Source organism: Castanea sativa, chromosome 3, assembly GCF_040712315.1.
Source record: "Castanea sativa cultivar Marrone di Chiusa Pesio chromosome 3, ASM4071231v1".
In the NCBI taxonomy this organism is placed as follows: Eukaryota; Viridiplantae; Streptophyta; class Magnoliopsida; order Fagales; family Fagaceae; genus Castanea; species Castanea sativa.
The window spans coordinates 1,627,956-1,647,885 of NC_134015.1; the positions used below are offsets into that span (position 1 = coordinate 1,627,956).

A 19,930-nucleotide genomic window follows, 5' to 3' on the forward strand; every position below is an offset into this window, starting at 1 on the left:
ACAGGAGCAGAAAATAATGTTAAACAAATGGTACCATATCAGCAGCTTCCAAGCAAGCATTATACTAGCAGAAGAAATTAACTAACATCATAAAAATGATCATGCCACTATCTTGATTATCAATTCTATGCAAATTGTAACCAATTTTTTGAACTGTTCTTGAAGTGTAACAGTGGAAAACATAAATTGACATTCACTTGGCCACAAGACGGTACAGCTTCAATATTTACATGAGCTGAGGATTAACAGTTACAGAAGTAAATATTTTAAAACAACAAATTTATCTTTGTGAAGTTTGAATCAATCTAGACAGTTCCTAAAAAAGGACCTGTTTTCTAGTTACTTCATATAAAAGTTCATTGAGCTTATGATTGATACGAGAAAATGCTAGAATCATAGTATGAATTACGTGTTCAGAAGTTAAAAAATACGTATATCTACAGCTTACACACAAAAGAGTACATAAGATTGAACCATTGTTGACTTAATCAAGCCGAGAATGAACTTTGCTGAGGAAGGATGTTCATTCACACACGTGCGCACGCACACAATTTCAGCTGTGTCCTTTAGCTGAAATTCAGGAACCTCTACTTCGTGATGCTCTTCTTCACCATACTCTTCTTTGTCATCCTTCGTCTACAAGCCCAGAAGAAAACCTTCGCTCTCTTTCTCACACCAGATCTCAAACGTAAGCTTCCATACTTGTAATAAGTATCCAAGTCATTGAGCTACTAGGAGAGCTAGTTATGCACAAAAGAAAACCATATGAGTTATTTGAGATTTGTCTTATAAATATTTATCAGTAATTGGAGTTGGAGTTCTCTCTCTCTCTCTCTCTCTCTCTCTCTCTCTCTCTCTCTATATATATATATATATATGTATGTATGTATGTATGTATATGCAAATGAGGGAGATTTGGTGCTGTGATCATTTGACTAATTTAAACTAAACTCCAACCTACTTTTTATTTTTTTTTTAAATTCTTATTATAAGTGTATATGTGTGCAAATCTTTCTATTGGAAATTTGAACTACACAAGCCATTACGCAACAGTAAAAATACCCGATATCAAAGTGGATTTAATGAACCCATCAATCAATTTGAGATACATCACTAGATAGCCAAATCTAAGCAATCACATGCTATCTGAGTTATGTGTATACACTAGACATCAATAAAATAGGATTAGAATATTGCTAGTGAGGATTTTTTTTGTTGAAAATGAGAATATTTAATTCTTTTTCTTTTCTTTTTTTTTTTTTTCAAAAGAAAGAAGAAGCCTAAGAATAAAAAGAAGTAGAATAAGTTACCTGTCAATGAATCGTATCCTTACACACGCTCACAATCAATCTGGATGTTTGGGATGTGGGAAATCTTAAGTCAATCCTCTCCTATCCCTCTTTGGCAACTTTGGCTGAGAATCGGACTGCGATCAATTTCCAAATCCTGCAACGGAGTTGTACAAAGGAAGTCCGGTAGTGACTTTAACTTCGGGCAGTCGGAGATTCTCAACACTTGAAGACATGGCATGATAGTGCTACACCAGTGTTCCTTTGCCGCCTTCATTTCTCCAATCCCAATCCATTCTTCCCACTCACCCAAATTGACAAACAAGAGAGTTTTCAAATTTGGGAATAGTATGTCATCTTTCTTGTTTTTGGATTCTATTCCGTGAAATTCAACGCCTACCTTTTTCAAACCATAAAAGAACTTTATTGTTAATGATTTGAGCAATGGAATCGAAGCTTCCCTAAAGGAGGCAAACACTCTAACTTTGTGCAGCTTGTAAGAGAAAGTGTTTTCAATTTGTTGAAGGACATTGTCCAATTAGAAGACATTGTGGTGCCTTGATAGTTTGTAATCTCTAACCATTCCAAGTTTGGAGGTGACTCTAAGACATTCAGAACTAATACATCATTCTTCATTCTTCTATTTGCTTCACATTCTCCATCAAAGTATAGATGCAAATGATGAAGGTGTATCTTCTTCTTGAGCTGTGCATTCTCAGCCTCCCTTACATTGACCACGTTTCCCAAACCTTTTACAATAAGAGTCCCTTGAAGGTGGTTCAAATTTTTTAATTCTCTAAGTTTACATCCTTCGCTATCATTCTTACCACTCACAATGAAATAGAGTAATTTTCTAAGAGAAATCAATCTTCCAATCCCTCTTGGACACTTTAAAGGTTTCATATAATATGGTTTATCCAAAATCAAATGTCTTAAATTAATTAATTTACCCATCCCTTGTGGTAATTTCTTGCACCTATCACCACCAAAAGTAATCTTCAAAATTTGTAAATTGCATATTTTACATAAAGTTTCAGGCAACCAATCAGCATTGTAACTTAATAAATTGAGATATCTTAAATGTATGAAATTTTCCACTTCATCAGGAAATTCCTTTGATTTACCACCATTCAAAGTTAATGCTTGTAAACATCTTAAATATTGGAATATTTTGAATAATTCATAATCGATAGGATTGAAATGAATAAGGGTGCACAATTTTTTTGCATTGTAAATGGACACAGGAAATTGGACTTCTTCTAGAATTTCTAAATTAATGCAAATGGCAAGCATTTTTATAATCTATGCCCAAATCTTTGTCACTATTGATTGTGAAGCATTCATTTCTTGTCACTAATTGTACAAAGTCATGGACTATGTCATGCATTTTGCACCTATCATCTTGCCATCTGCATCTTTTACAAAATCTTGGAAGAAAGAGTGTATGGCTAAATTTTCAAAGTACTCTTTTGCCATGATTTCTGTCTCCATATTTGCCTTTGACTCGATATAACCATGTGTCATCCACATAGATAGCAGCTCATCAATAAAAAAGACATAATCTTTTGGAAAGACAGCACAATATGATAAACATCGTTTCAATGGTGATGACAAATCATAATAACTCAATAACAATAGTGCAAAAAGACTTCTTCCCATATCTTCTAATTCCCACAAATTACTATCTAAAATATTCTTCCATTGTTCTCTACTTCTCTTGAAGCGCATGAGGCTCCCTAGAGTCTTTGTAGCAAGTGGCAAGCCTTTGCACTTCATTGCTGTTTTCCTACCAAGGTCTTCAAGTTGCTTATGTTCCTTAGGATTCTTCTCAAAAAATGTTAATTTACTAAACAATACCTCCAAATTGATCATGTCCACACTTCCTATGATCTCAACAACTATGTTTTTACGTGTGGTGGCTACAATTCTACTACCTGGGGTGCCATTTCTAAGTGCAAGTCGAAATGGCTCCCACAATGTAGGGTTCTCATTCCAAACATCATCCAAGACAAGAAAGAACTTTTTTCCCATAATTTGATCACAAATTCTATCTAATAGACTTTGCAATGAAGTCATGTCCGGGGATTGACCTTCAATAGATTTAAGGATTTCTTTGGCAATCCTACACTGATCAAAAGGTTCAGAGACACAAACCCACATTCTTTTCTCAAAATGGGATTTCACATCATCATCATTGTAGGCTAGTTGGGCTAGAGTCGTTTTTCCAATACCACCCATTCCCACTAAAGAGATGACATGGGGGCTTCTTTCTACACTACCCTTGCCCAGTAGGATGCTCACTAGGACTTTCCTAACCTTATCACGACCTAAAATTTCAGAAACATCAACAAAGGAAGTAGCTTTTGGTCGTTCAACTTCTTCAATGCCCCTAGTCAATTCAAACCCATATGTCTCTCTTTGTCAATCTCATCGAATTTTTCATTTAGTTCTTTTATCTTATGAGCAATATCACGATGCTGAAAAGGACTAGATAGTGAGAAATTAAAGTTGATAAGGGGCCATACCTTCCTCTTCTTAGCAGTACTAGTTTCAGCTTTCTCTTCTTCTTCTTCTTCTTCTTTTTCTTGCTTCTCAATATCTGCTTTGATCATGGCGGTGTTCCACTCATCTAAAACGTCATCCATCTCATAGGATACGTCTTTGAGTTTATCTAACCAAAGCTTCACAGCTTCATCCTTCAGTTTCCATTTCTCTGCATCGTTAAGCACTGCCTGGATGGTGCGGAATTTGCTTTCAAGCTTTTGGACTCCTTCCTTGACACTAACAGTCAACCTGAGCTCTGAAGCAATGATGGAACCAAGCTCCTCGGCGATTGCAGCAACTAGAGCACGAGCCATACTTGAAAATGGAAATTTGTTTGGATAATCCAAGAGACTGAAAGAGTAGATAATAACTGGTTGATAGATCAAACGTACTGCTCTTTTACTTTCCACCTCTTATAATGGATTGGAAAGGCCAGAAACAATGCACTCAGTCTGGGGCACAAAATAATTAAAAGATATTGATGCAGTGACCGGTAGCATGGGAACATGTCACGTTCACATTGGAAACACTTGATTTAAGGGAGGGAAACCAAATAAAAAAAAGCTTTACATTGGGAATTGTAGATTCTTATCTTAACACATGCCCAAGACACCAACTGTAATTTTATATATATAAAACTGCTCTTAAGTCGTATGTAAGTTGCATGGGAACATGGCACGTTTGATGGTTAAAGCACATGCTACGAACTCGGTCATAACTTAAACCCAATTTCTATGTGCTACGCTGTCCTATTATGCTTTTCTTGTTTGCTTATTTTTAAGGTATCAAGAGAATGCATACTAAAACAAATACCTAACATGTGAAAGATTATTGGTGATATATATAATGAATTTCTAATGAGATAATAATATATACCTCTCTCTCTCTCTCTCTCTCTCTCTCTCTATATGTATGTATATATATATACACACACATATTCTTTCTTTTGGTGGATGTTTAATTCTTTAAATTGATGAATTTTTATACTTAACTCTACCTTAGGTTGATATGATTTGGTTATATTTTAATTTTTTATATTTTTAATTTTATTTTCTTTGTTTTTTTTTTATTTTTGAGAGAGAATTTTATTTTCTTTGTTTGTTACATGTTATCTTATGAAATTACAAAATGATTTAATGTTATTGTACTACATAGCATGACTTGGATAATTTGGTATTTACAATTATACATTTTTTTTTTAGAGAGTTTCAACCTATGACGTTCACTCCTAATGATAGCTCTTTATCATCAGACCAAGATACCAATCAGTTTTTAGTGTAGGCGGGGATTGAACCCTAGATCTCTTATACAACCATCAAAGACTTTACAAATTTAGCTAACTGGAACTTACAACTATACATTTCTTTTGAATATTCTTCTATTCGTCTTCTTTTATATAATTTTTTTTTGGTCTCACATTCTCTTCCAAAAAAGGTGATTGTTCTCTCTCTCTCTCTCTCTCTCTCTCTCTCTCTCTCTCTCTTATTAATTCTTTCTTGCAACTCTATTTTAGATTGATGATTTTTGTTTTTTTTTTTTTTTTTTTTTTTTTTTTTTTGTCTCTCTACTTTTGGATGATACTCTTAGGTGGTGTGTTTTTAAGGTTATTTATCACATGTACTCTCTATCCCTCTTATAGTTTTGGTTTCAATTAATTTTTAGATATTTTAGAAGTGAGATGATTATGTATTTGAATGTCTATAAAAATTATTTGAGTAATATGAATTGTAAATTTGTGATGAGTTTTGGTTATCGTGATAATCTTTTTAAGAGAATGAGAAATTCAAATAATTAATTTTGGAACTTAAAAATTTTAGTTGTAGGAAAAAAATCCATAACACACTATACAAAAATTTGAATAATATAGATCACTTGAAAAACGAATAGAATTTCTATCTTTTATCTCAAAAGAAATAATGGAATAATATCAATCAAATGCACCTAAGTTTTTCAAAAAAAATCAAAATAATAGAATGATATATTTGTAGAGATAGAGAGATGAAAAATAATTTAAAAAATAATATCTAAAGTACATTTTATAGAATAAATTATATATTATACCACGTTACAAAATAGTTGTATATTCTCACGCATCACGTGGGTCTGCAACTAGTTTATTATTAAATAAAATAAGAATTTTTTTGGTAAATAAAAATAAAATAAAAGAAGAAGAAGAGGAAGAAGTTTTTTGTAACATTATTGGTTCCAACAAGAATAAAAATATATTCTTGCTTTCTCCTAAACTCTTACCATTTGTTTAAAAAAAATGATTTGACTCCGGATTGCCCTAGATACAGTTCATCGATTCCAACAAGGATGTATCTAATAGTCATTATTTATTAGAAATGAATCTTGGGATCCCAGCTTTCTTTTTGTTAATATAAATAAGGAAATGTTAACAAGAGCCCTCAGGGCATTTGTTATCGTATATAGTTTTAGGAAAGTTTTTATGGGAAAAGAGAAAAAGGAAATTAATGTTTTGACAACTTATTCAAATTTCCATAAAAGTGGTATAAAAACTCTCCTAAAATGGTTTATTAATAATTGTCCTAAAGCTACCGGTTAAAATTGTTTTTTTCTTTTTTAATTTTTAATTTTGGGTTTAGTGAAATAATATTTAAAAGTAAGATAGAAATAATGCCATAACTTTTAAGATCTTTCTCTACATGAGAGTTGATAAAATTTTGAAAGCCTAAAACTTAGGAACTTTTTTTAAAATAGTAAACTACTCTTTTAACCAATCTATATTTTTAAATTTAAAATTATTTAACTAAAAGATGGGGGTATTTTACAAAGTTTAAGAATTTTTGTAAGGATATTTTAGTACGCAAAATCATGAAACTCAAATAGGGAATCTAATTTTTAGTATACTAGACTCATCACACGTATTTTGTGCGTGCAATAATGCTCTTTTTTATTTATTTGTTTTCTTGGTTTAGTGTTAGAATGTTTAAAAGAATATATAAATAATCATGTGTATTTTTTTTTTAAAAGAAAGAGGTAAGGATTTCTTCATAAAAAGAAAAAAAAAGATAAGGTAACGTGGAATAATATTTAAAAATGAGATAAAAATCATTCTAAGTTTTAGGCCAAATGGAGAATGTAAGTGCACAATTGCACCTGACCCCAAGAATAGTTACGAGCTCAGGCCCAATGAGCCTTAAATAATATGAATTTGTAGAGTGTGGGCTTGAAACCCAGGTTAGAAGTGTTTGAGGATTAAATGACAGGCCAAAGATTGCAAACACTTGAAAACAACAAGGAAAATTGTAAATCAACTTGCTCGGATGTAAGCCGAGAACGGTTATTATATAATCTCTTTCTCTTTTTTTCTTTTCTTTTAGATTACAAAAAAGAGAGTCCCCATTCCTGTTCTAGGTCTCTCCTTAAATACTCCTCTTTTCGATACTTTGTACACGTGTCGCCCCAACTCCCCCTTAGCCTAGATATTTCTTTTCTCAGTGCCTTTGAATAGTAACCAGAAGTTTCCCCTCCACTGTTCAGGTGTCACTTCCCCATTAATGCGGCCAGGGTGTTAGATGCAGGGTCTTTAATGTGGAGGTGGCAGCCTTTATCTTTGGCATTTCTCTAACATCGGTGCTTCTAGGACATTCAAGGGTTCACCCCCTTTAACCATTGGTCTTGACCGTGTCATTCCCTAACCTTTATCATGAAGTCCCGGGTTCTCCGGTGTCCGTCCGAAGGGAAATTCATCCTCGGCTGGATCTTCGGATCCTCGGCTGGATCTTCGGATCCTCGGCGTATGGGCCGACCCGTAGTACTAACAAGTTCTAAACCTAAGAGCAAGTCGGCCTTCCTTAGCATGGCCCAAAGGCCCACGTTCCCATCAGGGTCTTTTTACTCCCCACAGAGAAGATAAAGAAAAAAGCCTAAAACTTAGGAATCGTAAATTACTCTTTTAAGCAATTTGTGTTTTTTTAATTTAAAATTATTTAACTAAAAGATAGATATTTTAGAGAATTTAAGAATTTGTGTGAGAGAATTTTAGTACGCAAAATGTTGAAACTCAAACAGAAATTCATGTTATTAATAGTATATATATATATATATATATATATATATATATATATATATATATATATATATATAAACAACTCAGGGTTAGAGAAGGTAGATCCAAAGGTTGAAAATGAGTTTCCAACCTCTCGTTTTCAACCTTTGGATCTACCTTCTCTAACCTGAGTTGTTTATTTCCACAAGAATCAATAATACTTTGTTCATACCAAATGGTAAGTATTGCAAAAAGACTTATAGTTAAGTGGCATAGTCTGTTACAGTATTTTTTATTAGTTAGATCTCCCTCTTTTATTGTTGTAAATTGTAATTATTGAATTATAAAAAAGAAAAAAAGATTAGTATATATTTATCATCCGCTATGGATCACAATTTTTTTTTAAGAAATTATTACAATATACTACTAATCCATAGTTTGAATCCATTCTCTTACACCACCAATCACTTTGTACAAGGAAAAGTGTCAATTCAGATGCCAATGATTAGTGTATATTTATTATCTGCTATGGATCTCAATTAAACAAAATTTGAGTATCTAATTTTTGACCACAACCTCTAACCAATTCCAAGAACTTCTAACAAACTGACTCCACAATAGTAACACTAGGATAACATTAATCTCTAAAGACACCATTTCTAAGATTTAACTAAACCTTTGATTAATAATCTATTTCCATCTTATCAACAAGTTACGCTTTGATTATCTAATTAGAGGCCTACACAAAAGTGCAGCACACATGGACAACTTAAATATATAAACAACCTACTTCTAAAGCCACCTTGTTGCTTTGACTTTTAGCAGACTGGCTAATTCAATGATTAGTATATATTTATTATCTACCGTAGTATATATGTTAATCAGTTGGTATAATGCAAATTGTAAAAACTAAATGTAACGACCCAAGAAAAAGCACTAGCCACATCTACGTTATACCTCAAAAGGACTAGTCACAATTGAGACTCCTTGTAGTTGTTAATAAAGTCCAGATCTACCAAGTAAATACCCAATGTGGGACTCATCACACACCTACACAATCAATCAAATTGGGGCATCACAATCTCCCCCACTCAAATCCCTAACTTCCTCGTTAGGGCCCACTTTGTGGGGTGGTGTCTTTGAGTCCACACGGGATTACCAAACCTGGCTCTGATACCATATGTAACGATCTAAGGAAAAATGCTACCTACATTTGCGCTATACCTCAAAAAACTAGTCACAATTGAGGCTCCTTGTAGTTGTTAATAAAGTCCAGATCTACCCAGTAAATACCCAATGTAGGACTCATCACACAACCACACACATCACACAATCAATCAAATTGAGGCATCACACTAAAAGACTTCATCTATGATCTGATAAATGAGTGACAAGCAGATGAAGATTGCATTGACATTTAATCATAGATTACAGTAGGAGACAAGCTAGATATGACTGTCAATGATCTTAGGAGGCACAGTTACAAAAGTTTTTGAGGGTTCTCCAAAATTCTTATAGAGAGGAGTACTCTTTAATAGAAGTTTCAAATGTAGAAATTATAATTTTGTAGCAACTTCTTGATATCACATAAAAACCCAGTCCTTTTCAAAATTAGGGAACAAAAAGAACTCCAATTTAACTCCATGATACAAAAAACCAATAAAAATGGTAAATCAAATTGCATTACCTCATAAACTACAAAAGCCACTCTTGAGCTATGTCTACTCCCATTAAGCAAAACTGATGAGATTCAAATGAAAATTGTCAATTATCAAACAGTTATATTGGAGCATTTTCGAAGGTAGAGGCAGCTATGTAAAGTTAAATCTTAAATTACCAAGGCAGGGAGATCTTTTTAGTAGATTACCGGATCCTGAATGTTGTAGACAGTTTCAAAGGTGCCACTGACATTTCCTGTTCTCCCAATTATGGTGCCATAAAATAAATTTTCAGTCATTTGCATAACAATTCCCTCTTAAGCAAGCTGTGCTTACCCATATAGACTAGAGTTCAACCTGCAACAATAAACAAGTTAAAGGAATGAGAAAATAAACAGATAGCATAAAACAATTTAATAAAAAATGACAGGTAAGATTGTTTTACAGTGCTGAACATACATTATTGCAACTTCTAAAAAAATAATAATTAAAAATCTACACACAAAACAACATAGTTTCAAGAGATTTGAGAAAATCAGGAGGTTCGATCATGTTCAACACTACTACTAATGAATAAAAAATATATATAGGTAATTGGTGTGTACAAAATTTCAATACAGTACTTCACAAGCTGTACAATGCAATTGAATCTCCTCTATATGAACTCCTAAGATGTCAAAAGGATTATAATACAATTACAAATCAACTTCAAGGCATAAATCCTTCATGAACCATGCTTATAGGCCCAACAACACTTGAATTTCAGCTGCACTAGCAATTTAAGCCTTTTGAAAACATAACCAGGCAGTGAGGGATCTTCATACCCAGGCGGTGAGGAATCTTAAGGGTAGGGGTTGGTAGTGAAGGGAAGTCCAGGGCTTTGTCTGATCAGCTTATTGGGAGAATTCCAGGCAAGGGAGTCTTCTTCCTGTGTCTATGAATTAAGTATAGAGCTCTGTAAATAAGGACAAAGCTTCAGCGAGGACAGAAAGGGAGCTTTGTTGCTTTGCCCTATAGACCTTTGCCATTCTGCCTATATAGCTTTCTCAATTAGCTATCTTGCACCAGAATATAAGACATGACCACAGTGGGGCATCCTTGCTTAATGATTTTCGATCACCAGCATAAACTACGCTTCTCCAATAAGTTTAGACTGCATAAGTTTAACAAACAAGGTTGTAACTTCCGGAAGAAAGGATTAAAAAAAATAACCTTTAAGAGCAAAGCTTGATAAATAAAAAATTTCAATAATAGGTTTACTACAGCAAATCCAACAGGAATTTTTTACTTTGACACCAAAATGATTGTATCAATTGAAAAAATCAGCAAACTTCTCTTCTATTGCCCTTTTCTAGAAAAGGGCAATTGTAGTTGTATGCTCAAACACATCCCAATGAGCACACCATACTGAATATCATGGTAAGTTTTTCTGTATGCTGGATGTAAGAACATTATTGCATTGTAGCATTATAATGAATTCAGGCTAAAGGCAATCCAACAATATTAATGCTTCCATATGCCCGGGATATGCATACACCTACCTAGAAACCTTATGAAATCAATATCATCTTCTTAACAGGCACCATCTCTAGGGAATGCAGCAACACCAATCTGGTTCTCATTCCCCAAATCTCTGATGGCATAAATGAAAAAAGAGTTTAGTACTGCTAATGAAAAAAGAAACAAGAAAAAAGGTAACTGGTGTATACACAATTCTCAATACAATACTTCACAAACTCTACAATGCAATTGAATCACCATATGAACGCCTCAGATGTCAAAGGATTGTATCACAATTACAAATCAACTTCAAGGCATAAATCCTTCATGAACCAAGCTAACAGTACCAACTGCCACTTGAATATATATCAGTTGCACTAGCCATTTAGCCTTTTTGATTGTTTGATGACTGGTCCGCACAAAAGTGCACACGCGAACAATTTAAATTATATAAACAACCTGCTTGTAAAACCAAATTTTTTACTTGATCTTTAGCAAACTGGCTGAATCAAGATTATTAAGACTCTGGCGAGTCTTTCAGCTGCAAACATGAATGACAAACAGAAGAAGATTTTTTTGAGATTTAAACATAGATTACACTATGAGATGAGCTAGATATGACATTGTCAATGATTTTTGGAGGTCTAGCTGCAAAATCTTTTGAGGGTACTCCAAATTTCCTACAGAGAAGAGTACTGTTTAACACAAGTTTCAAATGTATAAATTATAATTTTTAGCAAATTCTTCTTGATATCACATAGTCCAGTCCTTTCAAAATTAGGGAACTTTAAAAACTCCAATTTTAAATCCATAAAAAAGGAGGAAAAAACAAAAAAAAACAAAAAAAAAAACAATAAAATGGTAAATCAAGTTAGATTACCTCTCATAAACCACAAAAGCTGCTCTTGAGCTATATCTACTCCCATTAAGTAAAACTGATGTAGATACAAATGAAAAATTATCAAACAGATATGCTGGAGCAGTTTGCAATGAAAAAATTTCTATAGTTAGAAAATAAACAATGCTCCAAGTCATGATTAATTGCTTAGAAAAGAATCAATATGAGATTAAGGAACTTTCTTTCAATAGTTAGAAAAGATATCAGGGTAAGCCAAAGTGCTTCTGAAGGCTAATTAAACAATGTTAAACAACTAATAATAATTAAGTCAGATTCCTTGCATTAATGTAGGTAAGAAAATTTTCTGTTTATGCAATATCTTCATTTTAGTTTTTAGCCAAAGGCCCAAATAAAGCAGACTTGTACTCTTGATACAGTTTCCTACATCTTGAAGGAAATAAATCAAACTATGGAGGAAACTCGTTCAGTGAGACAGATGGAAATAAGAAAGCAAAGAAGTCGCAACAAACCAATAAAGATTTGATTTACTACCAAGAATGTTGTTCTGTGATTGTTACTTGATCAAAAGTATTTGTGATATCTTCATATCTACTGCTGGTTGCTTCCCCCACTTTGCAATATGAGACAAAGAAAATGCACAAAATATTGACATAAGAACTTTATAAATAGCAAGTACATATCCCTCATAACCCCATAACATTAAGACTAGATGAATGAAAAAGGGATTGAGAGATGGGTTTGAGCTATGGGTGCTTCCCTCTTTCTTCTTAAACTAGTTGAATGAAAAAAGGATTCAAGCATTCAAAATTATGGATGGAAGGCTTAGTAAAGGTCTTATTTGAAAATTTAACTTGTTTCTCTTCATATGTAACCAAATCAAATGGACTACTAAAGAAAACGAAATCAAAGGTTAAGCTTGCTGCAGCATCTTTGAAGTGATAACAGGGCTTTTGTACATGAAGCCTTTTGCCTTATGTTAAGATTGAATCAGACCTAATGAGGAAAGAACATTTTGCATGATGTTCGGATTGAATGAAACCAAAACATTCCTAGACCCTTAAGGATTGGAAATTAAAGTAGTTGACCATGGATTAAAAAGCAAATGGAATGGCATCAGAAGAAGAAAAAGAAGAATATAAAGTTACCTAAAGGTGAATCAGAATTGAACTTATGGCTTCATTCCCGTCTTCTTCTAGCTTTTTCCTTGAACATATTGGTGACTAATTCAGGGATTTCCTTTTTTGAATGTCAGTCCAAATTGGGCGACTAACAATGGTAAAAGAAAAGCAAGCATTTATCATCTCATCCCCTCCACTCCTGGTGGTAACATCACACTCTTTCCCCTCTTCCATGACACAAAACTCTTCAATCACTAAGACAAGAAATCCGCACGCCTTTGTATTCATCAATCTCCAAAATGTATAAAACTAAACCATGAAAATTAGCAATTAAATTTAAAGCCAAAAACATAAGGCCAAAAATTAAATGAGTTAAAAACTGGTCAATTACCTAGCTCACCTTTCATCTGCCACCATATAATATGGATTAAACATGATACGTTCCACGATGCACATCCTTGCTTCGGTTATGAAATGATAGAGGACCTGCTTCTCTGGCCCTTTCTCAAATGTGCATCAATGTGTGAAAAATTGATTCATAACAAAATGTACATCCCTAGATATTGGAATCAGATGTTTGGTTCAAATGAGGCCAAAAGAATTAAATATTTAGCATGAGATTTTCAAGGATGGGCAAAATGATAACGAAAAACAGACAGATGATTAAGAAGAAAATATTGAGATATACCTCACAGTAGTGGAGTAAATGATCCAACTAACAAAGCCATGGTATATGTAGTTTCTTCTTCTTTCCTGTTGGTAACGGGCCTCCTGTACTTCACATTTTTTAAGCAACGAGATACTTCAAACTCTAAAACAAAAAACAAGCATATGATATTTCTTCATAGATTGATAAATAGCAATTACCTAACCCTATAACTTTTGTACTTGATAATTAACAAAAACATTTTAAAGCCTAGACAACCCCTCTCTTTTTCCTTAAGACTAGCGTTACATAAATTTCTTTTCATATGTCACCAACTTAGATTGACTAAAAAAGAAAGCCAACATGTCAAGTTAAAATTTGAGAAACATTCATTAGGGTTTTTTTTTTTTTTTTTTCTTTTCTTTTCAAATAGAGGCTTCTACACCAAATTGAACCATTTGTGTCAGTGTCTTTTTGAGTTTGGCCAGAATCTTAACTTAATCAACCGAAGTTGTAATTATTATGTTTTGAGGGATGAGTAGGATAATTAATTGCAATTTGGGTGAAATAAAGAAAGATGATGAAGAAGAAGGCGTTACCCATGACTGAATCAGAGTTGCAATGCCGAATCAAGCTGAAGCTGAACTTTTCGGACACACACTCAAATGCAAATAATTTTCACCATCACTATCCAAAAATCCGAACATGTAGCAGACTTTATGAACCCTGAAAAGGGGGAATTTCTTGTCTTATACATATATATATATATATATATATATATATTTTTTTTTTTTTAAATCTATAAATCTATATCATAATATTTTGCTTGCAATTGATTAATTACTTGGAAATTGAATAAACTCACAAGAACAATGATTTTGAAGAGACCAGCACCTTTCAACCAGTAACACATTGGGGAACTAGAAAACTGCAACCTGAATATGCATTGCATAGGATCAGTAAATAATGTTAAACAAATGGTACCGCATCAGCACTTCCAAATGAGCATTTAACAAGCAGAGGAAATTAACAAACATCATGAAAATGATCATTCCAATATCTTGATTATCAATTCTATTCAAACTATAGTGAATATTTTGAACTATTCTATACTCAAATCCATGGATAGTGGAAAACATAAATTGGTATTCAGTAGGACACAAGACAATACTGCTTCAAAATTTACACGAGCTAAGAATTAACAACTACAGAAGTACATGTTTCAAAACATTAGGTTCATCTTTGTTGAAGTTTGATCAATGTGGACAGAACCTCAATCAGTTTATACAGTCACTCAACAAATTTATGGAGATTAAGATATCCAATTAAAGCATTAACAAATTTGTAGTCATTTCCACATAAAAAGTCATTGATCTTATGATCAACAGGCAAATGTTAAAATCTTATACTAAGAAGTGTGATCAGATCTTATTATTTAATACATATATCAAAAGCACGCACAAAAAAGAACATAGGACTAATCCGTTGTTGTTAGTGTTTGAGATTTCGGCCAAAGTCTCATAAAAATTAATTACCAATTGTATTTCTTTGGATTTTGGGGAATTTTTGACAGAGAAGTAGGAAAATTAATTGATATTTAGTTCTAATTAAAAAAAGAAGATGAAGCAGAAGAAGAGGAAGAAAAGTTAGAAGAAGTTACCATGACTAGTTCAGACTTGCATTACTAAATCATGCCAAGAATGAACTTCGCCCACACACACACAAATCATTAGAAACACAGAAATAAAAGGTCCTCTTCTTCAGTGTCCTTTGCTTTGTCTTCGTCATCTGACTTGTCCCTAAAGGGCCAAAACCCAAAGATGCCCAAAAAAAAAACCATATGAGTTATTTAAACTATTAGCAACACCCATGTAAATATTAAACTATTAGAGAATTAGCAAGACCCATGTAAATATTAAACTATTAAAGAATTAGAAAGAGGTAGGCATTTGCGTTGTACTCTCTATATGTCAATGAGTAAGATTTGTTGCCGTGATCACATTTTTTATTAGTCTAAACAATTTTAGATACATCACAAGATAACTGAATTTAAGCAACCACATGCTTTGCTAGTTATGTGAATATGGCAAAATACAAATTGCATAATTCAAAGTACTCAAACTAATTAAAGTTGTTATTAGATTTTTAATCTGTGGAACTGTTTGGCAGTCGATTAGAATATTAATTGATAAATTTAGCAAAATAAAAGAAAAGTCCCAGGTACTAGATTTGACAAGCAACACTGAATCAAGCCAAGAATGGACTTTGCCAACACACACAGTATAGACAAAAATCATCTTTAACCATCACCATCATCTAAAAATCTCTACTTGAAGCTAAAATTCCTGAACCCAGAAACACAAAGATCACATGAACCATTTTAGTTCATTGTCTTTCTACATGAACCAAAAGAAAACCATATGGGTTATTTGAGATTAGTAAATAGGAAACCGTAAATGCAATAGAAAGATATAGGTAGACATTGGATTTGTTTTCTATCTATCAATATGCAAATGAAAGAGATTTTTAAGGATATTCATTTGGATATTTATTAAGCAATTTTAGATAAATCACAAAATAACCCAATCTAAACAATAAATCGCCTAATTCAAATGACTGAGAACCAAAAAATTCATCAACCAGCGTTTTTTTTTTTTTTTTTTCCAGTGGGAAATTTTGGCAAACAAGTAAAATTTTTATTAATATAATATTGATATATTGCAAAATAAAAGAAGAAGCCGAAGGAAAAGAAGAAGCGTCAGAAGAAGTTACCTTTGGCTTAGACTCATACTCTCGACCGTCTCTTTGCACAAAGATCCCTCTAATCAGTATGTTAGGAATGTGGGAAATCTTGGGCCACTCCTTTCCTGTCCCTCTTTTGCAGTGTTCCTCCAGAATTCGACAATAACTGATCTGCAATTTCTGTAATGGAGTTGTGCGAAGGAAGTTCGGCAGCGACTTTAACTCGTGGCAGGAGAAAATTTTCAAATCTTGAAGACGTGGCATAATAATGAATCTTCTGATACAGTCTTCTTCTTCTTCAATCCCATTCCATTCTTCCCACTCATCACAACCCCAAAATTCGATAGATATCAAATTTGGGAATAGTGGTATTATTATATCGCCTTTCTCCTTCTTTTCGGATTCTTCTATTCCCATAAATTCAACCCCTAACTTTTTTAATCTTCTGATCGCTCGCATCTTTAATGATTTGAGGAATGGAAGTTTCCCCAAAGGAGGCAAACACTCTAAAGATGAATAGTAAATTCCAAGTTCTTTTAAATTGGTTAAGGACATCATCCAATTAGGAAACATTATTGGTGCCTCGTAATATAAAATACGTAAATATTCCAAGTTAGAAGGTGGCTCCAAGGCATTCAGAACTAATGCATCTTGCTCCCTTATTATTTCCTCACCATCCAATTCCTTAAATATTAGCGTCAAAGTATGAAGGTTTATCTTCTTCTTCAGTTGTGCATTCATGGCCTCACATTCATCTACCACGCTTCCCAACCCGGATATTTCAAGAGTCTTCAGGTGGTTCAAATTTATTAATTCTCCCAATTTACATCTTTCGCTGTCATCCTTACCATTTACACTGAAAGAACATAATGTTCTAAGAGAAGTCAATCTCCCAAACCCTCTTGGAAACTTTACATTTAAAAAACCATCTTTGAAACCCAAATCAAAATGTCTCAGGTTAATTAGTTTACTCATTCCTTGTGGCAATTTTTGGAACTTCTTGCCATCAATTTTAATATTTAAAATTTGTAAATTGCAAAGATTACAAATAGTTTCAGGCAATGCATCTCCACAATAATTGACTAATTTGAGATACCTCAAATGTATGAAATTTTCCACGGCATCTGGAAGATTCCATACTGTACCACCGGATTTAAAATCCAAAGTTAATATTCGTAAACATCTAAAATGCCAAAATAAAGTAGACAACATATAATCACTTCGATTTACAAAAATGAGGGTGTGCAAATTTTTTGCACTATAAATGGACTCAGGAAATTGGGCTTCTTTGAGAATTTCTAACTCCAAATGGCGGGCAGTTTTATAATCAGTTTCCAACTCTATGTTAGAATTGATTGTGAAGCACACATCTTTTGACATTAATTGTGCAAAGTCATGCACTATGTCATGCATTTTGCACTTTTTTATCTTGCCATCATTCTCATCTCTCTCAAAATCTTGGAAGAACGAACGTACTGCTAAATTTTCGAAGTAGTCTCTAGCAATGATTTCTATCTCCACATTTTTCTTTGACTTGATATATCCTTGTGCCATCCACATAAATACCAACTCATCACTAGGAAAGACATAATCTTTAGGAAAGACAGCACAAAATGAGAAACACCGTCTCAGTGGTGCTGACAAATCATAATAACTAAGTAACAACGGTGCAAAAAGACCTCTTTCAACATATTCTAATTCCCACAAATTGCTATTCAAAACATTCTTCCAATCGTCTGTACTTTTCTTTAAGCGCATGAGACTCCCTAGAGTCTTTGCTGCAAGGGGCAAGCCTTTGCACTTCTTTGATATTTGCCTGCCAAGGTCTTCTAGTTGCTCACATTGCTGAGGATCCTTATCAAAAAATGCTATTTTACTAAACATCGACCAACAGTCCTCCTCCAACAATTCCTGCAACTTGATCATATTCGCACTTTCCATCATCCATGCAACTTCGTCTTTGCGTGTTGTGACTAGAACTTTACTACTTTGGGAACCACAATTTTTGAGTGCATCTCTAAATGGCTCCCACTTTGCAAAGTCTTCAGTCCACATGTCATCAAAGACAAGAAAAAACTTCTTTCCCCTAACTTTATCACAAATTCTATCCAATAGACTTTGCAATGTAGTCAAGGGGGATTGACCTTCAATAGATTCAAGGATTTCTTTGGCAACCTTGCACTGATCGAAAGGATCTGAAACACAAACCCACACTTTTATCTCAAAATGGGCTTGCACCTCCTGATCATTGTAGGCGAATTGGGCAAGAGTAGTTTTTCCAATACCGCCCATGCCCACTAAAGAGATGACATGGGGGTGTTTTTCTTTTTCAGTACCCTTACCTAATAGGATGCTCACAAGATCATTCTTAACCTTATCACGGCCAAGAATATCAGACACATCAACATGAGAAGTAGTTTGTTTACTGTTATCAACTACTGTAAAGGCAGGGTAATTAGTTAACTCAAACCCGTAGCTCACTCTCTCTTTCGTAATATCATCTAATATTCCATTAAGCTCTTTTATCTTGTGAGCGATGTCATGACGCCTAGTAAGTTTATCAACTTGACCAAAACAACATGAAGGGGATGGGATAAAGGAGCATACCTGCTTCTTCAAAACAGGAACATTATCAGCATTTTCTTCTAATCCTTTCTGGATTGCTGATTTGATCAGTTCCGTGTTCCACTCGTCCACCACATCTTCTATCTCGTAGCATACGTTGTTCAGCTTTTCTAACCAAACCTTCACAGTTTCATCCGTAACTTGTTTTTTCTCAGCATCGTTGAGCACCGCCTGTACAGTTCGTAGATTGCCTTTAAGCTTTTCGACTTCTTTGTCGACACCAACGACCAATCTTATCTCTTGTTCTACCTCCCGAGCAACAACTGAAACCAACAGCTTAATGAGATCAGTAACAAGTCCCTCAGCCATAGTTGCAGGGTGAAATTGCGATTGACAATACAAAAAACAGGAAGTGGAGATAGCTAGATTAGAAAGTGTGATTCAGAAAGGAGAAAATCAAAACCAAATAACAAACTCAGAGCGTCAATGAACCTATAAATAGAATATATTCCTCCTTATTAACAATTTGTGTGGTAAAACTCAAAATAATTGAAGCCCCACCTATAAACAATAAGTGAAAAAAGCAAAAGTGCCCTATGCAGTGACAAAAGCATCCATTGCCCATTGAAATCCACTATCTCAAAAGCCTAAGGGCCTACTCTGGCCAATGAAGTCCACGCGGTGCATTATCAGTTTACAATTCACAGTCACTGATCCTAGCTTTTCTTCAACCCACTGAAAAGCCTGAGGGCCTACTCTAGCCAATGGTCATTTTTTTACTATAGTTCTTTTTCTTTTTCCTCCATGATGCATGGGACCCTGACGAAAAGACATTAGAACCCATAGTGGGTTTGGGGACATTGGTTAAAACAAGCCAGATTTAGATGACATGGTTAATTTAGCACAAAAGAATATGCTACGCAAATATGTTATATCCTTAAATCCATATGTGCATTAGAAATTTTGCCAAATCATAGAAAAAACTATGAATAAAAAA

General features: G+C 33.8%; 1 protein-coding gene and 1 pseudogene across 1 annotated transcript in view; both read right to left on the reverse strand.

Moving 5' to 3' along the window:
- Positions 1-1,345: 1,345 nt before the first annotated feature.
- LOC142627303 (putative disease resistance protein RGA3) lies at positions 1,346-4,147 on the reverse strand (annotated as a pseudogene).
- A 6,928-nt stretch (positions 4,148-11,075) lies between these two features.
- Positions 11,076-19,930, reverse strand: part of LOC142627871 (putative disease resistance protein RGA3) — a 34,104-nt gene continuing 25,249 nt past the window's right edge. Inside the window, exons 2-5 of the mRNA XM_075801757.1 lie at positions 16,399-18,606; positions 11,884-11,938; positions 11,602-11,683; positions 11,076-11,136 (exon numbers count right to left, since the gene is read on the reverse strand). Of these exons, the coding sequence (XP_075657872.1) occupies positions 11,076-11,136; positions 11,602-11,683; positions 11,884-11,938; positions 16,399-18,606 (2,406 nt within the window). The remainder of the gene's footprint in view (positions 11,137-11,601; positions 11,684-11,883; positions 11,939-16,398; positions 18,607-19,930) is intronic.